The sequence below is a fragment of the Hemibagrus wyckioides genome, linkage group LG11 (genome assembly GCF_019097595.1).
Source record: "Hemibagrus wyckioides isolate EC202008001 linkage group LG11, SWU_Hwy_1.0, whole genome shotgun sequence".
Taxonomy (NCBI): domain Eukaryota; kingdom Metazoa; phylum Chordata; class Actinopteri; order Siluriformes; family Bagridae; genus Hemibagrus; species Hemibagrus wyckioides.
This window is the reverse complement of record NC_080720.1, coordinates 20,124,272-20,145,551: the sequence shown is the minus strand read 5'-3', so window position 1 is coordinate 20,145,551 and position 21,280 is coordinate 20,124,272. Positions and strand designations below refer to the sequence as shown.

The 21,280-nt window shown below is 37.5% G+C and overlaps 3 protein-coding genes across 4 annotated transcripts; 1 reads left to right on the top strand and 2 right to left on the bottom strand.

The window, feature by feature from the left end:
• The first annotated feature begins 710 nt into the window (after positions 1–710).
• zgc:109913 (regulator of G-protein signaling 9-binding protein) lies at positions 711–3,229 on the top strand. The gene is made up of 2 exons (XM_058404174.1): positions 711–932; positions 2,214–3,229. The coding sequence occupies exons 1-2, from the start codon at positions 731–733 to the stop codon at positions 2,732–2,734; spliced, it is 723 nt and encodes a 240-aa protein (XP_058260157.1). The 5' UTR covers positions 711–730; the 3' UTR covers positions 2,735–3,229.
• A 162-nt stretch (positions 3,230–3,391) lies between these two features.
• On the bottom strand, positions 3,392–6,595 carry ube2c (ubiquitin-conjugating enzyme E2C). Its single transcript, XM_058402193.1, has 7 exons — positions 6,524–6,595; positions 5,600–5,710; positions 4,423–4,450; positions 4,241–4,327; positions 3,864–4,068; positions 3,692–3,751; positions 3,392–3,595 (listed from the first exon to the last, which is right to left on the bottom strand). Exons 2-7 carry the CDS (start codon positions 5,698–5,700, stop codon positions 3,558–3,560), a joined length of 519 nt encoding a protein of 172 aa, XP_058258176.1. The 5' UTR covers positions 5,701–5,710; positions 6,524–6,595; the 3' UTR covers positions 3,392–3,557.
• A 240-nt stretch (positions 6,596–6,835) lies between these two features.
• On the bottom strand, positions 6,836–20,242 carry LOC131362080 (deoxynucleotidyltransferase terminal-interacting protein 1). 2 transcript variants are annotated; one of them, XM_058403826.1, is made up of 13 exons: positions 19,805–20,240; positions 16,774–16,844; positions 16,521–16,617; positions 16,339–16,437; positions 16,188–16,253; positions 14,563–14,619; positions 14,291–14,352; positions 14,165–14,210; positions 14,012–14,070; positions 12,680–12,740; positions 12,507–12,578; positions 12,342–12,397; positions 6,836–7,849 (listed from the first exon to the last, which is right to left on the bottom strand). In XM_058403826.1, exons 1-13 carry the CDS (start codon positions 19,880–19,882, stop codon positions 7,741–7,743), a joined length of 933 nt encoding a protein of 310 aa, XP_058259809.1. In that variant the 5' UTR covers positions 19,883–20,240; the 3' UTR covers positions 6,836–7,740. The 2 variants fall into 2 exon arrangements, with proteins under 2 accessions (XP_058259809.1, XP_058259810.1); XM_058403827.1 differs by lacking the exon at positions 6,836–7,849 and adding an exon at positions 10,274–10,930 and having other exon boundaries at positions 19,805–20,242.
• Positions 20,243–21,280: the final 1,038 nt, after the last annotated feature.

Below are 21,280 nucleotides of genomic sequence, written 5' to 3'. Positions count from 1 at the left end.
GCTGAGGCCTAATTGAAGAAAGATTCCCCGAAGGCCAAGAGCTTCCATGAAGCCATCGGAAAGGAAGTGGTGTGTTGGGTGATAACAGAATATTTGCCAGCAGTCACCTCAGATGTAGTCAAGCTGAGATGTGAGACTGTCAACACAATGGTGAGGATGAGAAGAAATTATGGCATCCTGGATGAAACTAAGGTAATGGCTAGATTTTTATTTTTTTTAAAGAAACTGATTCATTTATTAATGATAATTAGGTTTCAATTTAATGTAACTTTAATAATCCTATAAAATATGTTAAAACTCATGTTTCTGATAGTGTATTATATGTATGTGATGTGATGCAAGAAGAGCTCACTCATTATTTGTCTAATATAATTTGTCTCTTTTCTAATCCATGATCCTAAAATGTTTATGTTCAAATTGAAAGTGTTTTATTTGAAGCAATCAAAATTGGATTAAAACTTGTATAATCTATACCAAAGTTTTGGCATCCACAAGATAATTTATCATTTATATAACAGAATTTCTTAAAATATAGAAATAGTGATATTTACTGTTAATGTAAGACAGGAATAAACTTCAGCGGAAAGTGATATCATAAGTCTTCTAAACCTGCACTTTGTGGAAAGATTCTTCACCCAAAGTTATTTTTGGAAGAAGATCAGGCTGACGCTGTGCTGGAGAACCCAGTTCCAGATGTGCTAAAACTTTAACCAGTTGTGGTCGGTGGAGCATGAATCGGTGGCGGAGGTCTGTGGGAGAGATCCAGGCCAGGAAGAGGCTGGTGAGCGAGTGTGAGCAGGCGCAGGTCTCCTTCAACAAACTCACCGCCTGCTTCCAGCAAATGGCCACCTGCTTAGGGAGTAACACAGACGGTAGCCTTCTGAGAGACGAGATGGAGGAAACCAGGGGACAGGCGCATAAAATATGTACAGGTAGGAGGGTAGAGACACTATACAAGGCTTTTCATTCAATTCAGTCAAAAAGAAATACACAGAAAGAAAGATCTACTTGTAAGCAAAGTGATATGTAAAGGTGCTTTGAGTTAATAATAAATAATAATAATAAATAAATCCACACACTGTGCCCAAGACTCCAACAAAAGTAATCCAATTTCACGGTTTATGTCTTTGTAACAATGAAGATGATGAAGCTCGATCATATCACAATATTCACATATAAATATCCCCCTTTTCTTGATGTTTTCAACCAGGTCCGTACAGAAAAAAATGAATAAGTTAGGATATAGAAATAATGTGACTCCTGGGACATTAATTCCAATGCTGGAGCCAATTTTATTAACTAATGTGTTGAATCAGTTGTCTTTGATTAGACCAAACTGTGCCGGTATCCATGACTCCTACTTCTACTATAATATACTGTACATGCATATAATATACATTAAAATGACTATTTTGCAGAAGTACACCAATCATGAAATTGAACCAGGTCATTTGCTGATTTAAATAATTCAGTATAGTTACATCATCATTGGTACATATGTGGTGAATAATAAAACAGAATAGAATAATAAATAGAAGTAGAAAATATCTCAAATAATAATTTCCTGCCATGTTTTGTTTATCCTGAATTATATTCATATGTTTCTTAATCTCCTTGATAAGTCAGAAGTACTAGATTTTACATTTGCATTTATTCATTTCCGATGTAACTAAAAAAAGAAGCGTAGTATATATCAAGCAGAGGATAATATAAGTAGACCATATACCATACAAGATTTTGAATTGAGTGCTAGAGGTGAACAGAGTATAAGAGTAGTAAGTGCAGGCTTTTTTTTTTTTCAGGAGTGGGGACAACTTAAATAAGCGTTCACAAAAGTGGCCATTTTTTTGAAAAGATTGGAGAGGTTGAGAGGTTGGAAGGTCATTCCTCCACTGAGGAACAGTGAAGGTTTTGGAACAGGACCTCCTGCTTTACTGAGTAGGCACTACTGAGCATCTTGTTAACCGATTGCAGGTTTTGGGAGTGAATATAAACCTCAAGGAGAGTGTTGAGGTAGGGTGATGAACATGACATCATTGTAATGTGGAGACTCAGTATAGCATCTGTAGTACCTTACCCTGCAGCTGCTAAACACCTGTGTAAACTTTCTACTTCTGATGTACTGATTTAAAAGGCAAAACCTGATTAAATATTAAAGAACGAAAGACGAGAACAGTTCTGTTTGCCTTTTGTTGATCATACTCATGTTACAGGGCTGCACCGGAGGCTGCTGAAGCTGCTAGTTGAGACTGAGCAAAGCCAGGACGACCGCGAGCAGGTCGAGCGCCTATGGGTGCTGCTCCTGAGCACTTTGGAGAACTTCCAGCAGGAGCTTAGGAAGGTCAGTGCACTCCAGGAGCTCTTTCCTGTCACTCTGCAGAAGGACAGACATGCCCTGGTGAACACAGGTGCCTCCGGAGGAGGCACTGAAGTGGCAGGGCGTGCTGCCATGGTGCAGAACCCCTGGGTGGTGACAGAGTGCAAGGAGAAGCCTGACCTGAACGGCCATGTGCTGGAGATCGAGACTCTGCTCCAGGAAATGCTGCAGAGAGTAAACGTGCCACTATGGTCAGTGGAGCCAATGCAGAAAGCCTGGGCAGAAGGGACACAGGAAGAGGATGATGACATCTTAGAGGAGATAATGGAGGTCGAAGTGGTGTCACAGGATGGAAAATCAGGCTGCTGCAGCCATTCCAACTGTAGACTAAGATGCATATTCTGTTTGCTAAACTAGAGCCATTTTGGATCATGTAGCTAATGAGAAATCAGTCTTTAATCCTTAATTGCTTTGGCATGTCTTGGTTTTTGTAACAAAATCAAGATTAATCATGAGCCACATGGGAACCACCAAGCAAGATTTCCATTCTGTAGATTTCACAATGAACAGTAGCATAGGTGAACTTTCAGACAACGCTGCCCTCTATCTGCAACCGCTACTAAACTAGATCAGTCTATCAAATGGAACTGCAACAGCAGGACACAAGGACACATTATGCTAAAGATGAAACAAATAAATAAAATATAGACGTAATGTTGGGGGGAAAACTAATATACCTGAAATACTTCTACTTGTCTGAAAGTATAGAGATTAGACTGCATTGCAGTCTTTCAGTTATATCAAAGTTCACCACAGGAGCAAACATTTTGTAGCAATTTACAAATTGCCCTTTAACTAGAAAATAACTTCCCTGGAACCCTAGTTTACATTTTTTCAGAAACAAATTAAACAATAATATTTTTTCTATGAGAGATTTCTATTCCTGAACTTTCCACCAGCAGATTATATTCAGTTCATGTTAACAATATTTACTTGCTTGCTTGTTTTTAAGTTATTGAAATCTTGTAACACATGGCTTTATTGGAATTACAAAGGAAAGAATTAAAAAGAAACTAATGAATGACATTTTATTGAGACAGGTTTTATTCAACATACAAATATTGTACAGAAACAGACTCAGCATTTTAATTTACATAGGCATGAGCAAAAAAAACAAAAAAAGAAACAAGGTCACACAGTGAGATAAAAGAGAAGAGGCAGACATGCCCAGTTTTGTTGGTCAATTCTTGTAGGTTGCGTGCAAATGGGCTTTGAAGGCTGGAAGAAGAAGAAGATATCGTTTTATAAAAAGAAAAATCACTTCTTTGTTAGACCAAAAGGCAAAAATCTTTCAGACTGCACATAATGACTTACCTTCCTGGTTATCCCATAATTCTGCAGCTGCAGAGTTCATAGGGCTATCATTGTTGGGTTCTTTAATAAAAGGAAGAGCGAAAAAAGGAAGAGGAGGAGCAGACAATGAGTAATCAGTGCTACTAATAAAACAAGTACAAATTTTGTAGCTCTTAATTATTAGAAACCTTACCTCCAAGTAAACTCTGAATGGAAAGCAAAATGGATCGAACGTCATAGAGAGCAGACCATTTGTCTTTCAAAATGTCTAAGCAGATAAACCCGTTCTCATCAACATTTGGATGAAAGCAGGAAGTGATGAACTTCACCCGAGGAGCGTTGTATGGGTATCCACTAGGGAACTCCAGTGAGAGCTTATATCTCAGCCCTTCATACACCTTACCAGATAGAGAGAAAAAAAACAATTATGGCTTGAACATTATGCAGAAGAAAGCAAGAAAAATTGCATTTAACTAAATAATGAATATTAATATAATTTTTTCTTCAACACTAGACTTTGGGACCCGTGCACTTATCTGCACATACAGTAAATATGACAGTAAAACTTACTGTTCCTTGAGCTCCGTCTATTGTGCCGATCCATTTGAAGAGATTGTCAGACTCAGGGAACGCTGAAATTCCTTTGTCTCCTGACATCTGCAGTACAATGTGAAACATTTGGAGGCAAATTAATAATTTGTTAATTAAAGTGAATACAATGTGAAGAGTAACAGTGTATTCTGATGACTTACCATGAGAGTCATCAGCTCTTGTTGAAGCCTGGGAAGAGTGGAAGGCAAAAAAAATTTCTGAATTTACTCATATTCAGTTCCAAATAATCAAGACTAAAACTAACCTTTTTAAAACAGTCCTAAAATGTTTACACTGGCTTGCTTATCCCAGCTTCAAAGAAAAATCTGTATATTCTTTGATAACTTTGGGCTTGTGGTTCAGGTGCTTATTTAAAGAATCATGACTTCAGTTAAGCAGTAGCATACTATACTCCTAAACTTTGTTGCCTCCAGTCATAGATAAAGTTTTCACCAAGATGATCAGGCAAACATGATTTCAAATCTGGAAACTTAATGCTTTCCATTGAAGGGCCTGGTCCACAAGCACATACTTGGTTATCTAAAGGAGTAGAAAATGCCTTGTATAGAAAAGTGACCAAAATCCAGTGTCCCCCAACCATGTCAAACATTGTAGAAAAGATTCTCCTCTTAATAGGTGTGACATATTATAAAACTCTTTGTTACTTAATCAAGATCACTGAACTGTGGCTATAGAACAAATGGCAAATGGCAAGAATGAACGTTTGCAATAAAGCAAGTTAAGAATTGAGAACCTGTTAGGATTGTGCCATGTTGACCACCATGCAGTCATTTTTAAGACTCCTTAGATATTTTCTAATGATCTAGCGACTCGGTGCATAATATCCATGTGTTGTACCTGCATTACCTGTTATACTTTGCCTCTAATCCACCTTCCCCACCCCCACACATTGTGAAATGTCCACTCCACCCAGCTGTTTTACCTCTTTACTGTTTCTGAATAAACACTTAATTTAAAAAAACTAAAAAAAAAGTAGTAATAACATTACAACATTCATTCATCTTATCTCATACCTGCTTCATTCTTATCAGGATCATATTGGATCCTAGAGTCCCAGGACCCTGAGCCATCTGCCTCTAACGCATACATTCAAACCTAAGGGCAATTTTGTAGAGCTAATCCACTTTGTAACATGTTTTAGGGAGGTTGGAGGAAACCAGTGAACCCAGAAGAAACCCGAGCTCAGGAGAAAAGCCCGGAGCGACGAGAAGGACCCTATCCTGGTAGTGATCATGAGCCATTTCGGAGTGTTTGTGTGCAAGTAAAAGTTGAGGGTTGTTGCAAAAAAAAAAAAAAAAAGTTTCATCACTTACACACCTTTTAGTAACGGAGCCCTTCGACACATTTCCGGAAGTCTCGTTTCCTTTTAACGCGGCTGTAGAAGAAGCTGCAGCAGGATCCAGGTTCTGCGAGGCCATCGCTTCCAGTCTGAAACCAAACCAAATGACAGTCTGGCTCTTCAGTTATTCAACCTCAACAAGTCTCACAACCACATCTCTGATGCTTACACAATAAATCCCAGCTAGCTTTTTAATCCTCTGGGGTAAACAAATAAACATCAGTCCCAGACCATACTTTTCTTTTCGTTGACTGTTTTTTGTGCCTAGGGAACTGAGGCTAATCTCACCTGACCTGCTCTCGCGGCTCTTTTACATATTTAAGATTTAAGAAAAGCTAAGTCAGGCTAACTTATGGACCCTAGGAGCGCATGTCTATATGTTTTATGGGCTTTCGGCTTACTTCTTAAGAAGTCCATTTCTTTTCGTGTTTATAAGAGATTCATGTGTGGGGGATTTAGATGAATCGGGAGATTTTCATGACCATACCGGCTTGCTACTAGCAGCGTCATTAATACCCGCAGTAAAAACCTAACGTTGGCTAGCATTTAGCTGAGCGGCAATAGCACAACAACGAGATCTGAATTAATATATGTTATTAGTTATTCAACGGCTATTAATGTATGTATATATAGAGAGAGAATTAGTTGTAAAAAATAAATGAAGTCGCGTATCCAAACAGATAGTCATCGGCATCCGGTTAATTACAGACCTGGTGCTGGTTTGCTAACTTAGCTAACATTCATGTCTGGAAGAATCCAGCTACAAGGTTAAAAACAAATAGCTTCTCTAATTGAAATTAAACCTCCCCGATGACATGTATGGTTTGTATACATATATAAATATGTGAGGTTTACTAAAAATTGCAAAGATACATTAAAGTTAATTCTAAAGCATACATTACCAGGTCTATGCAGTCCTTGAGCGGCACAGTACTGTTGGAGTTCAGTCAGATTTTAAAAATCATATCCCGCCCCCCCGTTTAAACTTACTTTCTCAAAACCGTTTCCCCTCCCCCCAGCCACCGCGTCCACCAATCACATCCGCGCTTCGAAAACAAACAGGGCGTGGCTTATCAACCCGAAATGACGCACGTTACGAAAGCCTACAATCTGATTGGACAAGGCGCTCACATGTTTGTGTCTATAACGGTTGATGACCATACCGCAGAACAGAACCGGAGTCTTAGACTGGAAGAACACTGGGAGACACTTGCAACAGAATAAAACGACTTTATTTCGCACCACAAAAGCTTTTCATTTGTTTTTTGTTTTTCGAAAATAACTTACATTTTCTCCCTTTTTTTCACTGTAAAACATGTAACTAAATCTAGGCATGTCAAATACTGGTTTCTTTTCTCTTCACCACACACAGTATACATCAGTCACATAATGCGACACCTTGTTACTATACTACAATACAGCTACATCTGTAAAAGAAAAGTTTCTTTACTTCTTCTTTTAAAATGTGTAAGCAAAATGCAAAGTAAATTCCCTTTTTTATGTACGTACAACAAAACAGATTTTCTGGTAGTCCATAAAACCCACACCATCACAATGTATACGATAAGAAAAGTAACGGGGTAAAAAAAAATATCAGTGAGTGGATACATATGTAGAAATCTTATACAAAACCCATGTAAGAAAATACATATATACATACTTAGAGATATTTAAAGCTACTTTTGTGATTAATAAACCAAAAAAAAATAAAAAATCTGTCTGATATCATCTCTAATAATACTGAGTTGTTGAACCCTAACTGTTCCAGCATGTGGAGGCACACAAAGAGAAAACTGCTAAGCATGATATTAAGATCAGAGTCTATTCTGTAATTAAGAAGTCACAGAAATGAAAATGGCAGAAATGAGACTGATCTTCTTGGCATTACCAATGTGTGCATCATGGCCTGGTCCCTTAGTCTGCTTCTGAAAGAGTCAATTCTAACTACGCCATTAGGAAATGTAAGCATCAGAGTAAGACAGCGAATATGGGATCAGATTCCTAGCCATTTATAAAGGAATATATATTTCTTTGAAGCAAGATCTATAAACAGCGAGTTGATCCTAGATCAGTATTTTGTACCCTAAAAATTGTTTTATGATGGGAAGCTCCCAATTCTTTAATCCTTCTCAGATCTCTGAGATTCCATGGTCTTCTGCATCTTCTCTAACATCCAAACAGGCACCATAAAGGGCTTCAATTCGTCCATCCTCAATTCAGGACAGTCTCTAGGGATTTAAAAGAGGGACAAATATTCATTAGGACATTTAACTGGTAAAATGTTTAGATTCATATTAAATCAATGTTATGCAATCTTAAATTAGTTTTTAGTATTCATTTAGACTCATATCAGCATTTTTCCCATGGCAAAACGGCAAAAGTCAAAATTCGAAAATGTTCTGTAACACTGGCCAGGTGTTTGTGGCAGATCCAAAACTAAGACTGACGAAAATGTGTCAATAATTTGAAGGTGTTACTCTGTGATTTTAGTGTTATCCAGATAGGCAATATCAGTGATTTTCCTTCCTTATCCCTGAAAAAACTACAGACAAAATTAGCTCTTTTTCCAGCTCTGGCGGAATCAGATAATTTTAGTCATCGTCCAGAAAGACCTACTTTTTTCCCCCACTGATTCCTACTGTGTTTAGTTACACAGCATGCACATCGAGTACAAACAGTTCCTTAACTGAGAAATCAAATGACCATGATCCTATAGGCTAGGCAAAAAGGGTACTGTAAGGCCAAATTATTCTGTAGACATCAAATCACTTTATATTAACACATTTCACAATATCATGCAACTTTTCTAGAACGAAGGGATGAGGAGATATAATTCCTTTCTTATACTTTTCAAATACTGTTCTCTATATTCAAAGCACTAATGTGAAAGCATATAAAACAGCATATGACACTGTGACACAAACATCCGGACGTGTAGGATGTGAGAAATCTCACAGTCTCCCTTGTCCAGTGTTAATTCATTTGCAACCTGGATGGGAGTTTTATTATGGAGGAGATTTTTAACTAATATTATAAAAAGAAACACAGAGACACTAATCTTGTAGACCCAGGGTTTTGAGTGTGACATTATGCAGGCTTGTTATGGATAAAGTGTAGCAACAAGAAGTCCACATGAAATTAAAGTATTAAGAATTATACAAATGTACAGTGTTACAGAGTAGTGCTTGAAAGTTTGTGTACCCTTTAGAATTTTCCATATAACTGCATAAATATGACCAAAGCATCATCAGAACTTGACACAAGTCCTAAATGTAGACAAATAATGAAACCCAATGAGAGAAAAATCGTATAGGAAAATAGTGTGCATCCTATTTTTTCTTTTAAAAGACAAGGAACCTCTGATAAGTCCTATCTTCACAACATTCGTCTGTGGAAGCGCATCATGGCACAAAAGAAAAAGGAGAATTCTGAGGACCACTGAAAAATAGTTGTTGATCAGGCTGAAAAGGGTTACAAAACTAGAGTTTGGACTCCACAGATCTACAGTCAGACAAATTTTGTCTTAATGGAGGAAATTCAAAACCATTGTTAACCTCTCCAGTAGTGGTCAACCAACACTCCATCACGAGAAAACTAAACAGCACAGTGTGCATAGCAGGGCTGCAGGGAGAAAGCCACTGCTCTTCAACAAGAATATTTCTGCCTATCTGCCATTTGCTAAAGATCATGTGGACGAACCAGACAGCTTATCCTGTGGACGGATCAGACCAAAACAGAACTTTCTGTTTAAAATGAGAAGCATTATGGTTTGGGCCTTGTTCACTGTATGTGGTCTAGGACAGAATGTCATCATTGATGGAACAATGAATTCTGAACTATAGTGAAATCTAAAGGAAAAAGGGTTAGGGGCATGCAAGGACATCTATCTGTGAACTGAATCTCTAAGCACACAAGTCACTGCACCAAAGAATGATTAAAGAAGAATGATGTTTTGAAAGGGCCAAGTTAAAATTCTGACCTTTATCCAACATAAATTTTGTAAACAGACCTGAAGTAAGCAGTTCATATGGGGAAAAAAAACAAGTTAAAGCTTTTCTGTACTAAGGAATGGGCTAAGATTCTTCCAAGCCGATGTGCAGGACTAATCAACAACTAAAGGAAATGCAGTTCTTTAGTTGCAGTTACTGCTGCACAAAGCAAACATTCACATACTTTTGCCAGTCACAGATATTTAATATTAGTTTACTAGATTCCACACAAAAAAACAAATGACCAAGTATAACATTTGTGTCTCAATTGTTTAATTGGGATCTCTTTGTCTAGTATTAGGACAATTTAGAAATGCCAATCAACCTACAACATGTCTTTGGACTGGGAGAGGAAACCAGAGTAGCCAAAGGAATCCCCTGAAGCATGGGGAGAACATGTAAACTCCATGCCCACAGGGGAAAAATCCTGTAGGTATGCGGCAAACGTACTAACCACTAAACTACCGTGCTCACCCAAACAAAAACATTTTTATAGATTAGAATAGATTTTATAGATTGTTCATGTGTAAGGATTTGCATATATTATATATATATATATATATATATATATATATATATATATATATATATATATATATATATATATATATATATATATATATATAGTGTATACTCCGTCCAGGGTGTATCCTGCCTTGATGCCCAATGACTCCTGAGATAGGCACAGGCTCCCCGTGATCCGAGTATAGATCGGATAAGCGGTACAGACAATGAAATGAAATGAAAAAAAAAATATATATATAGTGTATGCAGAAAACCATGATGATAGAACAGTGAAAATCGTAAAACTGATTACGAGGACCTCCCATATTACTTATCATACTTGTCATATCAGAATTAACCGACAGACGTGCTGATGGGTGACATTGAACACTGAATTAAAATAATATAAAAATCATATGTAAAAAGAGGTGAAGCCTTGGCACACACAGCTTTGTGTGCAGAGTAAACTCTTTGCTGAGAGTGATCAGTGGCTCAGTTTAGGCTTGGCCTTTAGTTCCCATCCATCTACCAGCCAGCTCTCTGCTATCTCATGACATTCAAACTAGGGAGTGTGGAAAAATCCTGGAAGCTGCTTGTTATTGAACTGTTGCTCATGCTGTATCACAGGAAGGCGTAACACACTCGGAGGAAAGCGTTATCCGACATCATGAACTCACAGATGCTCGTGATTGTCACTGTGATTGACAGGGGAGAGAGAGTATGACATCCCTCCCATGCAGTTACCATGACCAAATTTTTTTTCTTGGACTTGCAACTAGAGATGCCAGAAGCACTGCCTGGATTGGAACTCGCAATCTGCAGACAACATGGCAGACACTTTGAGACAGATCTTGCATTTGAAAGCCAAATAAAAGCCAAATAATGACATATGTCATATCGATCGAATGCAATGTCTATATATGAAAGTGGAAAAACCAAAAATAGGGTATTTTTATTTTAACGCAGTTAATTTCTTGTACAAAACAGCTGTAAAAGTACCAAATAAACAATTTTATTTTACTATAATTCATCGTTGACGAATTTCTTAAACAATTTAACCAAACGGCACACTGTTCACACCAAGCAGTGCAATGTGCAGACTACAGGGCTGTTTAATGGAAAGGTTTTTTGGCATACAAAGGGTTATTTAGAGACTTTTTGCACAATCAGCACAATAATATACGCATATGTTAAAAAATTTCCACTTTCCTTATGCTTCTTACACACAAATTCTGAACTTGTTCTACACATGCTTTGATAAATGTGGCCCCTGGTTTCCTCTTTCAGGAGTTGAGTGTGTTTCAGATGATGAGCTAAACATAAATCCAAATCAACAAAGAAATAAAACACAAAAACAATGATTTGAACTGACTATCCCAGTGTCTGGATTAACGCTGCCTTCATGTGCGATTGGAATGATCCTATTTCCCCACTTCTGGTAATAATATGGTAATTACAGAGTATGTCATGAAACATGGATGACACCCAGTTCATTCATACACCTTTCTTTTTTCTTTTATTTTGACATAACACATTTCTCAGTTAGTTAGCTAGCTTATAATAATGGAATTTTGGCCTAATACGCGGTGTATAACATACATAGAATGGTTGCTGATATGTTCATTCATAAATGAACATAACCAAAACTGGCAAGCACAAACAATAAGCTACAAAGAGAAAAATAAACAAAACGCATCAGTCAGTACAGTACTCTCCTCCACCATGTTAAAGTTTAAGACTCCTTCCATCTCGGAAACTCATCAAACTCTCGGAAACTCTCGGAAAATAATCAAAGAGTTTCCCAATCGTAATTACAACCTGAGGGGTCATTCATGTGCAACATCCTGGTGGGAAACTCTTATTTATGATCATTCCGATAGCATTTGATGGAAAAATTAAAGACTATTGGAATCCTGTGTTCAGAATTGAAGAGAGAATTCCTAACCTAAGACTATACTGATTTATTTAATCATCTTAAAAATACAATTTTTCTTGAGTAGTGGATCCAGAGACTATCAGGAACATGTCTGAGCTGCTGATGTCACTGTTATTATTCTTAGATAATCATTTTTGCTCATTTTTATGATTATTACCAATAACTGACAGTAAATGCACAGTTACGTCACCTGTATTATGGCTAGTGTTTGACTGTGTGGGATCAAATATACATCTATTGCTTTAAAAAATGCACACAGACCTTACAATGGGTTTGTTAGGATTAACTTACTTATATTCTTCACTTAGAGCAAGGTCTTGGATGTCCTCCTCAATAAGTAGATATGCCTAAAAACATGAAATCCATTCATTTTTCTGTTTATTTTTTTTTTATTTTTAGAAAAATAGCTTTCATGATTTTATCTTTCCAGACATGTATGTACACACAGAATCTTACCATCTTTCCACCTGTGGCTCTCATGTGCTGCCTCTCTGCAAGCCACTGCTTATCCTGAGCATCAGCAGCATACTGTAAAAAACACCCACGCACACACTTACTTTGAGCATGTTTATTTTTTAAATAAATGCAGAAGGAATATATTCCACTGTGCACATGGACATACACAATACCTTGAAGAGATCTGCATGTTTAATGTAGATCCTTCCTCTAGTGCCTCCCATCCCTAAAGCCCTGAAATGAAAATTGGTGTTAGTTTTATTCACCAAGCAACCACAAAACAATAAAGTGTACATATGAGCGCTAAGCATTATACTTCCTGAAATCCCTCTACATCTACAGTGAAGCAGAAATGAGTGTTGTGGAATGTGAAAACTCTTTACATGGTTTAACTATTCAAAATCTACACACTTTCCTGAATGGAAAATGAAAATACACAGATCAGGCAAAACATTATGAGCAGTGACAGGTGAAATAAAGACTGATTATCTCCTTATCATGGCACCTGTTAGTGTGTGGGATATATTAGGCAGCAACATTTTGTTCTCAAAGTTGATGTGTTAGAAGCAGGAAAAATGGGCAAGCGTAAAGATTTGAGCGAGTTTGGCAAGGGCCAAATTGTGATGGCTAGACGACTAAATCAAAGCATCTAGAAAACTGCAGCTCTTGTGGGGTGTTCCCGGTCTGCAGTGGTCAGTATCTATCAAAAGTGGCCCAAGGAAGGAACAGTGGTGAACCGGCGACAGGGTCATGAATGGCCAAGGCTCATTGATGCACGTGAGGGAGTGAAGGCTGGCCCGTGTGATCCGGTCCAAGCTACTGTTGCTCAAATTGCTGAAGAAGTTAATGCTGGTTCTGATAGAAAGGTGTCAGAATACACAGTGTAGGACGGGTCAGGGCTGTTTGGGCAGCAAAAGGAGGACCAATACAATATTAGGCAGGTGGTCATAATGTTATGCCTGGTTGGTGTATGTTTGCATATGTCCTAACCAGAAGTAATGTTTTTAAATTATTAAAAAATCTAGTTAATCCCAAAGACTGCGTTCTGAAAGTGGTGCCAGTGCTGGGTGAACATTTTGACAGCTGGTATTTGTTTAAAAGCTGAACTGTTCAAGTTTGTGTCTGCTTTGCAACTATCCAATAACCTGAACCAACCCTGACATTCACGGCATGAAGAAATCACACTGGGAAGGTTTCAGACTTCTGTAGGTAGAATAAACAGGCAGTTTATAGGTTTTTGCCACCAAGCTTATTAAACTGGCTCCTTATCCAATACAGACTTTGCCAGATGATAGTATGGATTAAAAATTAACTGGAATTTCAATATCTTTTTGGCTAAGATCTTTATGATTTTTTTTATGATAAAAGCTGACTTATCCAAGTATATTATAGGCAGAAAAATTGAGCCAAAACCTGATTTTTCTTTGTCTTTCCAGCTGTTTGTCTGAATTCAGTTTCTAATTCAGTTGAACGCTTTCTACCAGTCTGTTTCTTTAAACACTTACTTGTTTGCTCTGGATCCTAAAACAAATGTGCTTTTCTCAGTCAGCCGAGCAGGATCCCACTGCAAACGTGAAGCACAAGTTCAAAAATGTGTCAATCGTTTGAATACAAAGCCTATAGTTACACTACTGAATGGCTAAAACCATCTTTTTTACCTTTGGTCCTTCTCGTTTTATGGGCTCAGTGACTTTAGGCTTAATCCTACAGAAAATACAGTAACATTTCTGAGATTGAAATAACAAAAACATAACACCATTTTTAACATTATGTAGGATACTTACGGAGCACTGTATGGTATAGATCTGTCGTAAGGTAAAGTGGGCAGAGGGGGACGTCCCTTCCTCTAAACACAGATTAACAAAGATATCAATAACTATTCCTGACAAAATTGCTGAACTGGTTGTTCTCAACTCATTGCAGATTTTCTGCAACAAAATCAACTATTTGTATGTACTATATATACATAAATACATATACATATATGCATGCTACTGCTGGAGTTTATAAACAAATCTAACTTTTTATATTATTTTTTAAAATTTAATTAATTTACCTTTTTAGGGATTGGGCTTCCTCTTTGGCTAGAATCATCATCCATCTGCCGTGAACGCTGCAGAATGAAAACTTTTATTAGTGATACTGAACCAAAGGTTCTTGGAGGTACAAAGTCCAGGCTTAGTAATAATGACCATTAAATTCATGTTATTATAATGTTACTGCACTTGAAGTTTTTAATAATAATTTGTCTGATGTCACTGTAACTGAAGTCTGGGAAACAACCAAAATGAATTTTCCCAAAAGTGAGTTCAAGAACAACATGGAAATTATTTCATTTTGGTTATTTGTCTGATTTACTTTGTCATGGCTGCAAAAATCATGTTATGTTAGGAGAGCCAGAGCAGTAAGTGCTGCAAGTCTAAATCCTCACTAGCCAGCTCTCTTTATCACGATTTGAATAAGTTATTGGATAGTTAAATGCCACAGCAAAATGGACATGAGCCTCATCAATATCATTTGTGATCAGGTAATGAAAATTTCTGTGAAGCTCCTGTGCCGTTACATCAGCTTTAAAACAGCTTTAGATTCTTAACTCTTACACAGTCATCAGTTTGTAAATTGCTTAAATGACCTAAGAATAAGAAATGAATGAAATTTCCTCACTGATCTTAGCATGATTTGGAATAAGGCTCATGTTTAAATGTTGCGTTTGACTTTATTTTTTCTTTCTGAAAAAGAAGACTTCTGCCAAACCTAAAGGAACTTGTATACAGTGAAACCTCGGCATACGAATTTAATTCGTTCTGGAGGCGAGTTCTTAAGGTGAAATTTCATATTGCGATACAAATTTTCCTATAAGAAATAATGTAAATGCAGATAATCCGTTTCAGCCACTCAAAAATATTACCAATATTACCAATTTCTAAGGGTCATGGGTCCTCACAGGAAGTTTTGCCACCAAGCTTGGGCTGAAAATAGAACAGACCACCCACGCCACCAATCGGTCAACTAAAAAATGCACGAAATATCAGGTAGCTTTTGAACGCATCCCAAAGGCAATGTTCTTATCATGGGTTGAATCTTATGAAACAGCTTCCACTGACTGGAAAAAAATTGTTTTTAATTCATAAACTTGCTTCGATTGGCTTTTCCTGGCTTTCCATCGACACAAACAAGTTTTGAACGGCTCCTTTATGCATGTGTAACTTAGCCAGCGTTCTGTTCGGTACGTTCGTATGACGATGCCAATTTCTTTCAAAATTGAAATTCTTAAGGTGAAAATTTGTAAGGTAGGGTATTCATATGCTGAGGTTACACTGTATTTACGATAGGAAACCTGATCCCACTGTAAACTTACAATTCTTTCAAATTTGGAAGAAATGCTGTTTTCTCCTAGGTAAATGGGTTGGAAAAGGGATGTTTTATAGTTTCTGTATATTTTTTTCCCTTTTTCTTCTAGTATAGTTAAATACTTAAGTGTCTACTGTAATTCTATTCTTTGTCTATTTATATGAAACAGATAGTAAAAATAAAATAAAATAAACATTTCACTGCCTGCTGTACCGTGTGTGTGGTTGTCTATAATGTATGTAACCAAAGAAAAAATGTCAGAATTTGACCATGTAAAAGGTTTTCCCAGACCAACACACACATCTACACAATCAACTGACCGATCCTTACCTTTATAGAGGGATCGAAGAGAGGTCTTTGTACAGGCTTCTCTGGATCTGGGAAGAGCTGTTTGGCCTAGATAGAAACAAAAATTCCAGGGCTTAATTAATACTCTTTCAAGTTTCAACCATAGTTTGTTTAAGTCATGTGGTTTACTCACATTCTCCAAGCAGTTTCGACACGCCTCTTTGATGAGCTGTTCAGTCTGTACGTCCTCCCCTACATTCTCCTTCACATTGCTTGCTGCCTTCTCAAAAAACTGTGCAAAGAATGCACATCCAACATTGTTACATTCATTATTCTTTTTCCTCATCCTGATTTCGACTTATGGTGCTCACTTACCTTCATATATTTTTTAAAGACTGCCAAAATGTCATCGTTGAAGCTAGGCTGCAGCACAGTCCGCAAGAGATCCATAGAAATGACAGGATCTGTATAACTAGCAGCCCCAAAGAGACGGATTACTGTCAGTGACTAAGCATTATATACCAGATACCAGACAATTTCCAGAGTACAATTTACAGCTAGACGTCAAGACGCCTTAAAGAGGAAGACATAGCAATCAATGAAGCAAAATAAGCATGTTCAGAGTTACCTCACAGCCATCTGTGAGCGTCTACCCCTGCGCTGAACCTGTCTGTGCTTGATCATGATGTTCCAGGGGTTCTAGTGTACAGAAGAAAATTATTTTTAATACAAATATTTACATATGAAAACAAAAAAATAATGTGCAAGAATGCTTTACAAAATGCAAAGTTAGCAAACATTAGAAGAATCTAAATCAAATCAATATTTGGTGTGACTACCTTCTGGCTTCAAACCAGCATCTCGCACACTTTGTACACTTGAAAAAGTCAGGGATTTTGTAGGATCATAGTCAGGTGAAAGATTAACCAATTATACCAAGCAGGTGCTAATGATAATCAGTTTCATATCTAAGTTGAAACACAGTCATTAACTGAATCAGAAACAGCTTTGAAGGAGCTTAAAACTGGGTGAGGAACAGCCAGACTCTGCTCCTAAGGTGAGACTGTGAAATACAGATTCATGTTACAGGTCATACACCATGGCAAGACTGAGCACAGCGACAAGACACAAGGTGGTTATACTGCATCAGCAACATCTTTCCCAGACAAAGATTTCGAAGCAGACTGGGGTTCAAGCTATTTTAAAGATGCACAAAGAAACAGGATATGTTGAGGGGCATAGACGCAGTGGTCAGCTAAGGAAACAATGCAGCAGATGAAACACACATCATGCTTACTTCCCTTCCACATTGGAAGATGCTCAACAGTGCTATCAGCATAGAACTGGCAAAAAAAAAATCATTGGGACCCAGGTACACCCATCTACTGTTCAGAAAAGTCAGAAGGCCAGAAGTGGTCTGCAACCAAAAAGCCTTACCTCCGATATGGAAGCAAGGCTAAGTGACTCAATTATTGAGGAAAACATAGGAACTTGGGTGTGGAAGACTGGCAGCTGAGGCTCGGGACTGATGAGTCAAACTGAAATATCTGACTTCAGCAGGCATCGGGTTGTTTGCAGAATGGCTGGAGAGTCGTACAATAATGAGTCTCTGCACGCAACACTGAAGTATGGTGGAGGTTTGTTGCAAGTTTGGGGTTGCATTTCTGCAATTGGAGATTTGGTCAGGATTAATGGTGTCCTCAATGCTGAGAAATACAGGCAAATACTTATTCATCAAGCAATACCATCAGGGAAGCATCTGATTGGCCCCAAATTTATTCTGCAGAAGGACAACGACCCCAAATATACAGCCAATGTCATTAAGAATTATCTTCAGTATAGAGAAGAAAAAGGAGTGATAGTTTGGCTAACACAGAGCACTGATCTCAACATTATTGAGTCTGTCTGGGATAATATGAAGCGACAGAAGGATTTGAGGCAGCCTACATCCACAGAAGATCTGTGGTCAGTTCTCCAAGGTGTTTGGAAAAACCTACCTGCAGATTTCCTTCAAAAACTGTGTGGAAGTGTAACTAGAAGAATTGATGCTGTTTTGCAGTAAGGGTGCTCACACCAAATACTGATCTGATTTGGATTTCTCTTCTTTTCATTTACTTTCCATTTTGTTAACTGATAAAAATATAAACTATTAATGCTTTCAAAACAGAAGCGTGCTGGGGATGCGGTAGCTTAATGCAGTGATTTTCAACCACTGTGCCGAGGCACACAAGTGTGACGTGGGAAATTATCCAGTTAAGACGGTTAAAAAGAATTATCATTTAGTTACTAGAAATTATTTGCCATTGTTGAACGCCTGTGCATGCAACATAGTGTCTGGCAGACTAATGGAAATACTCCATGTCAGTAGGTATAAGCGCAATAATGACCTTAATTCATGAGAAACAATGCCTGTGTGTAGTGTTAGGCTACAGTGTCATTTTGTAAAATTTGGTTGGTTGTTTTTTAATGTAAAAAATGTGCCGGGTTAAAAAACACTGCCTTAGTGGTTAAGGTATTGGACTACTGATAGAAAGGTTGTGAGTTCGGATCTCAGGTCCACCAAGCTGCCACGGTTGGGCCCCTGAGCAAGGCCCTTAACCCTCAATTGCTCAGGTGTATAAAATGAGATAAAAATGTAAATGTATTTTACAGAATTTTTTCACACCTGCCTAGCTAAAACGTTTGCACAGTACTGTATATATGCTGATATATAAGACAGATGCAGTCTGTTATCAGATTCTTTATTGCTCAAGAAGGTGTTTAAGCTTGTTTTTGTTTTGTTTTTTAGCCAGAAACCACTCTAACATCATGGATAATTCCATGAATATTACTTAAACACACACATTAATATTTTGCCATTTGGATTTGGATTCAATTCAAGAAAGCAGTCAGACTAATTAATTCTAAGAACTCAGTAAAAATAGGTAGTTTATTAATGGCAATAAATATAAAATATGTTGTGTATTATATGTATATATATATATATATATATATATATATATATATAAATAAAAATACACAACATATTTTATATATATTTTATATATATATATATATATACACACATATATATATATATATATATATATATATATATACACACATATATATGTTGTATGTACATATTAAAAAGTTTTTAGGCTAACGGTATTCTAAGTCTGTGACCTACTGAACCAGTATTCATTGATAGAGACTTTAAAGCACTCTTGTGCACTCTGGATAAGAGGGTCTGCCAAATAGAAATGTAAATGTATATAATTCTAAAACAATAATAATAATAATAATAATAATAATAATAATAATAATAATAATAATAACAGAACTTCCACGCGTTCCCAATTTTGAGAAGAAGGACTGTTTTACATAAATATGTTTCTAGAAGAGGAGCTCATGAGCTGCCTGAGGCAGAAATCAGCAGTTTTCAGGAAGTGACAGATACACAACTGTCAAACAGCGCTAATGTGTGTTTCATACTAACCTAAAACTAAAGAGTACGCAGGTCTGGACGGAACCAAACTTTTATAAGTCCCAGAACAAGAACCAGTGGTTTCAAATGGTGGTTTCATGGCTAGGCAACAGTGATGGACGACAGAAAGAACGAGAGAGAGCGAGAAGAGAAAAAGAGAGAGAGTGAGAGTTTCCTCCCCCGTGTGACTCACCATGGACTGAACCTGCTGCTGCTCTCCAGCGTCCTGCTGAAGCCACTCTCTCCGTCCTTCACTCCTGTGCGCTCCCATTTCTACACCCTACACTGCTTTAACTCCACTCAACCACCTTTTCCCTCTTTTTTTTTTTAGCGCCGAAGCAATGTGATCGTGAGATTTCAGTGTTTTTCGGTTCGGCTCACTCCTACGTACCTAGCTAGTTTCTAGTTGAATACGAGGTGACAGCGAGTCAGAGCAAATGAATCTATTGAACAAATAATCGCTATTCCGCTATGCAGTTCTAACCAATTTGCCACATGCTGAAAATACACTGAATTATTAATTAAATCGATTTCACGCAAAAGAACAGAAACTCCCTTGATGTGTTGCTCTTTCCTCGCGCGAGCTCCCCAAAATTTACTAGTCAGTAGTAAAATGACTTCAATCATCAACTTCCGGTTAAATGATTTCAAAGTAAAAGTCTGCGCATGCGCATCCATGTCCGGACAGTGCCTAGACGATGAGGTTATTTGTACCAGCTTTTCCGCCATGACAGTAGAGGCATTTCCAGTGCAGCTTTAGATTGGAGATTTATGTAGCTTATACTGTAAACGAAACTGAATGTAAGCTTAAAATGAGAAAGCATAACATTTATCCGGAAACACTTTCTGATGGTGGAAGCTTGTCAACTATATTTAGCATGTTAAGAACATGGGGGAAAAAAGCAATAAGTAGTGTAGTCCTGGTTCTTTAAGCTTCCTCAGCTACAATAAATCCTACAAAATCCTATAAAAGCTACACCTTTCACATATCCAAGAACAAAACTAAGATAAATATATTCATACTGATTCAAAAGACTGATAACATCCTGGAACAGTAGGCTGATGACTAATGCTCAGACGATATTCTCAGAAATTCCAGCTTCATACATCAGCTTTGAAAACACAAACAAAACAGCAAAAATAACAATGACTTAATAGAGTAAAATCACTTACAGGTGCAGAAATACACTATATTACCAAAAGTTTTAGGACACCCCTCCAAATCATTGATTTCAGGTGTTGTTTTTCAGAGGTTGGTCTTGGCCCCTTAGTTCCAGTGAAAGGAACTCTTAATGCTTCAGCATACCAAGACATTTTGAATAATTTCATGCTCCCAACTTTGTGGAAGCAGTTTGGGGATGACCCCTTCCTGTTCCAACATGACTGCACACCAGTGCACAAAGCAAGGTCCATAAAGACATGGATGAGCGAGTTTGGTTTGGAGAAACTCCTGACCTCAACCTGATAGAACACCTTTGGGATGAATTAGAGCGGAGACTGTGAGCCTGACCTTCTCATCCAACATCAGTGCCTGACCACACAAATGCGCTTCTAAAGGAATGGTCAAAAATTCCCATAAACTCACTCCTAAACCTTGTGGAAAGCCTTCCCAGAAGAATTGAAACTGAATGTAAAAACTCCATATTACATCCATGTGCATGTAAAGGCA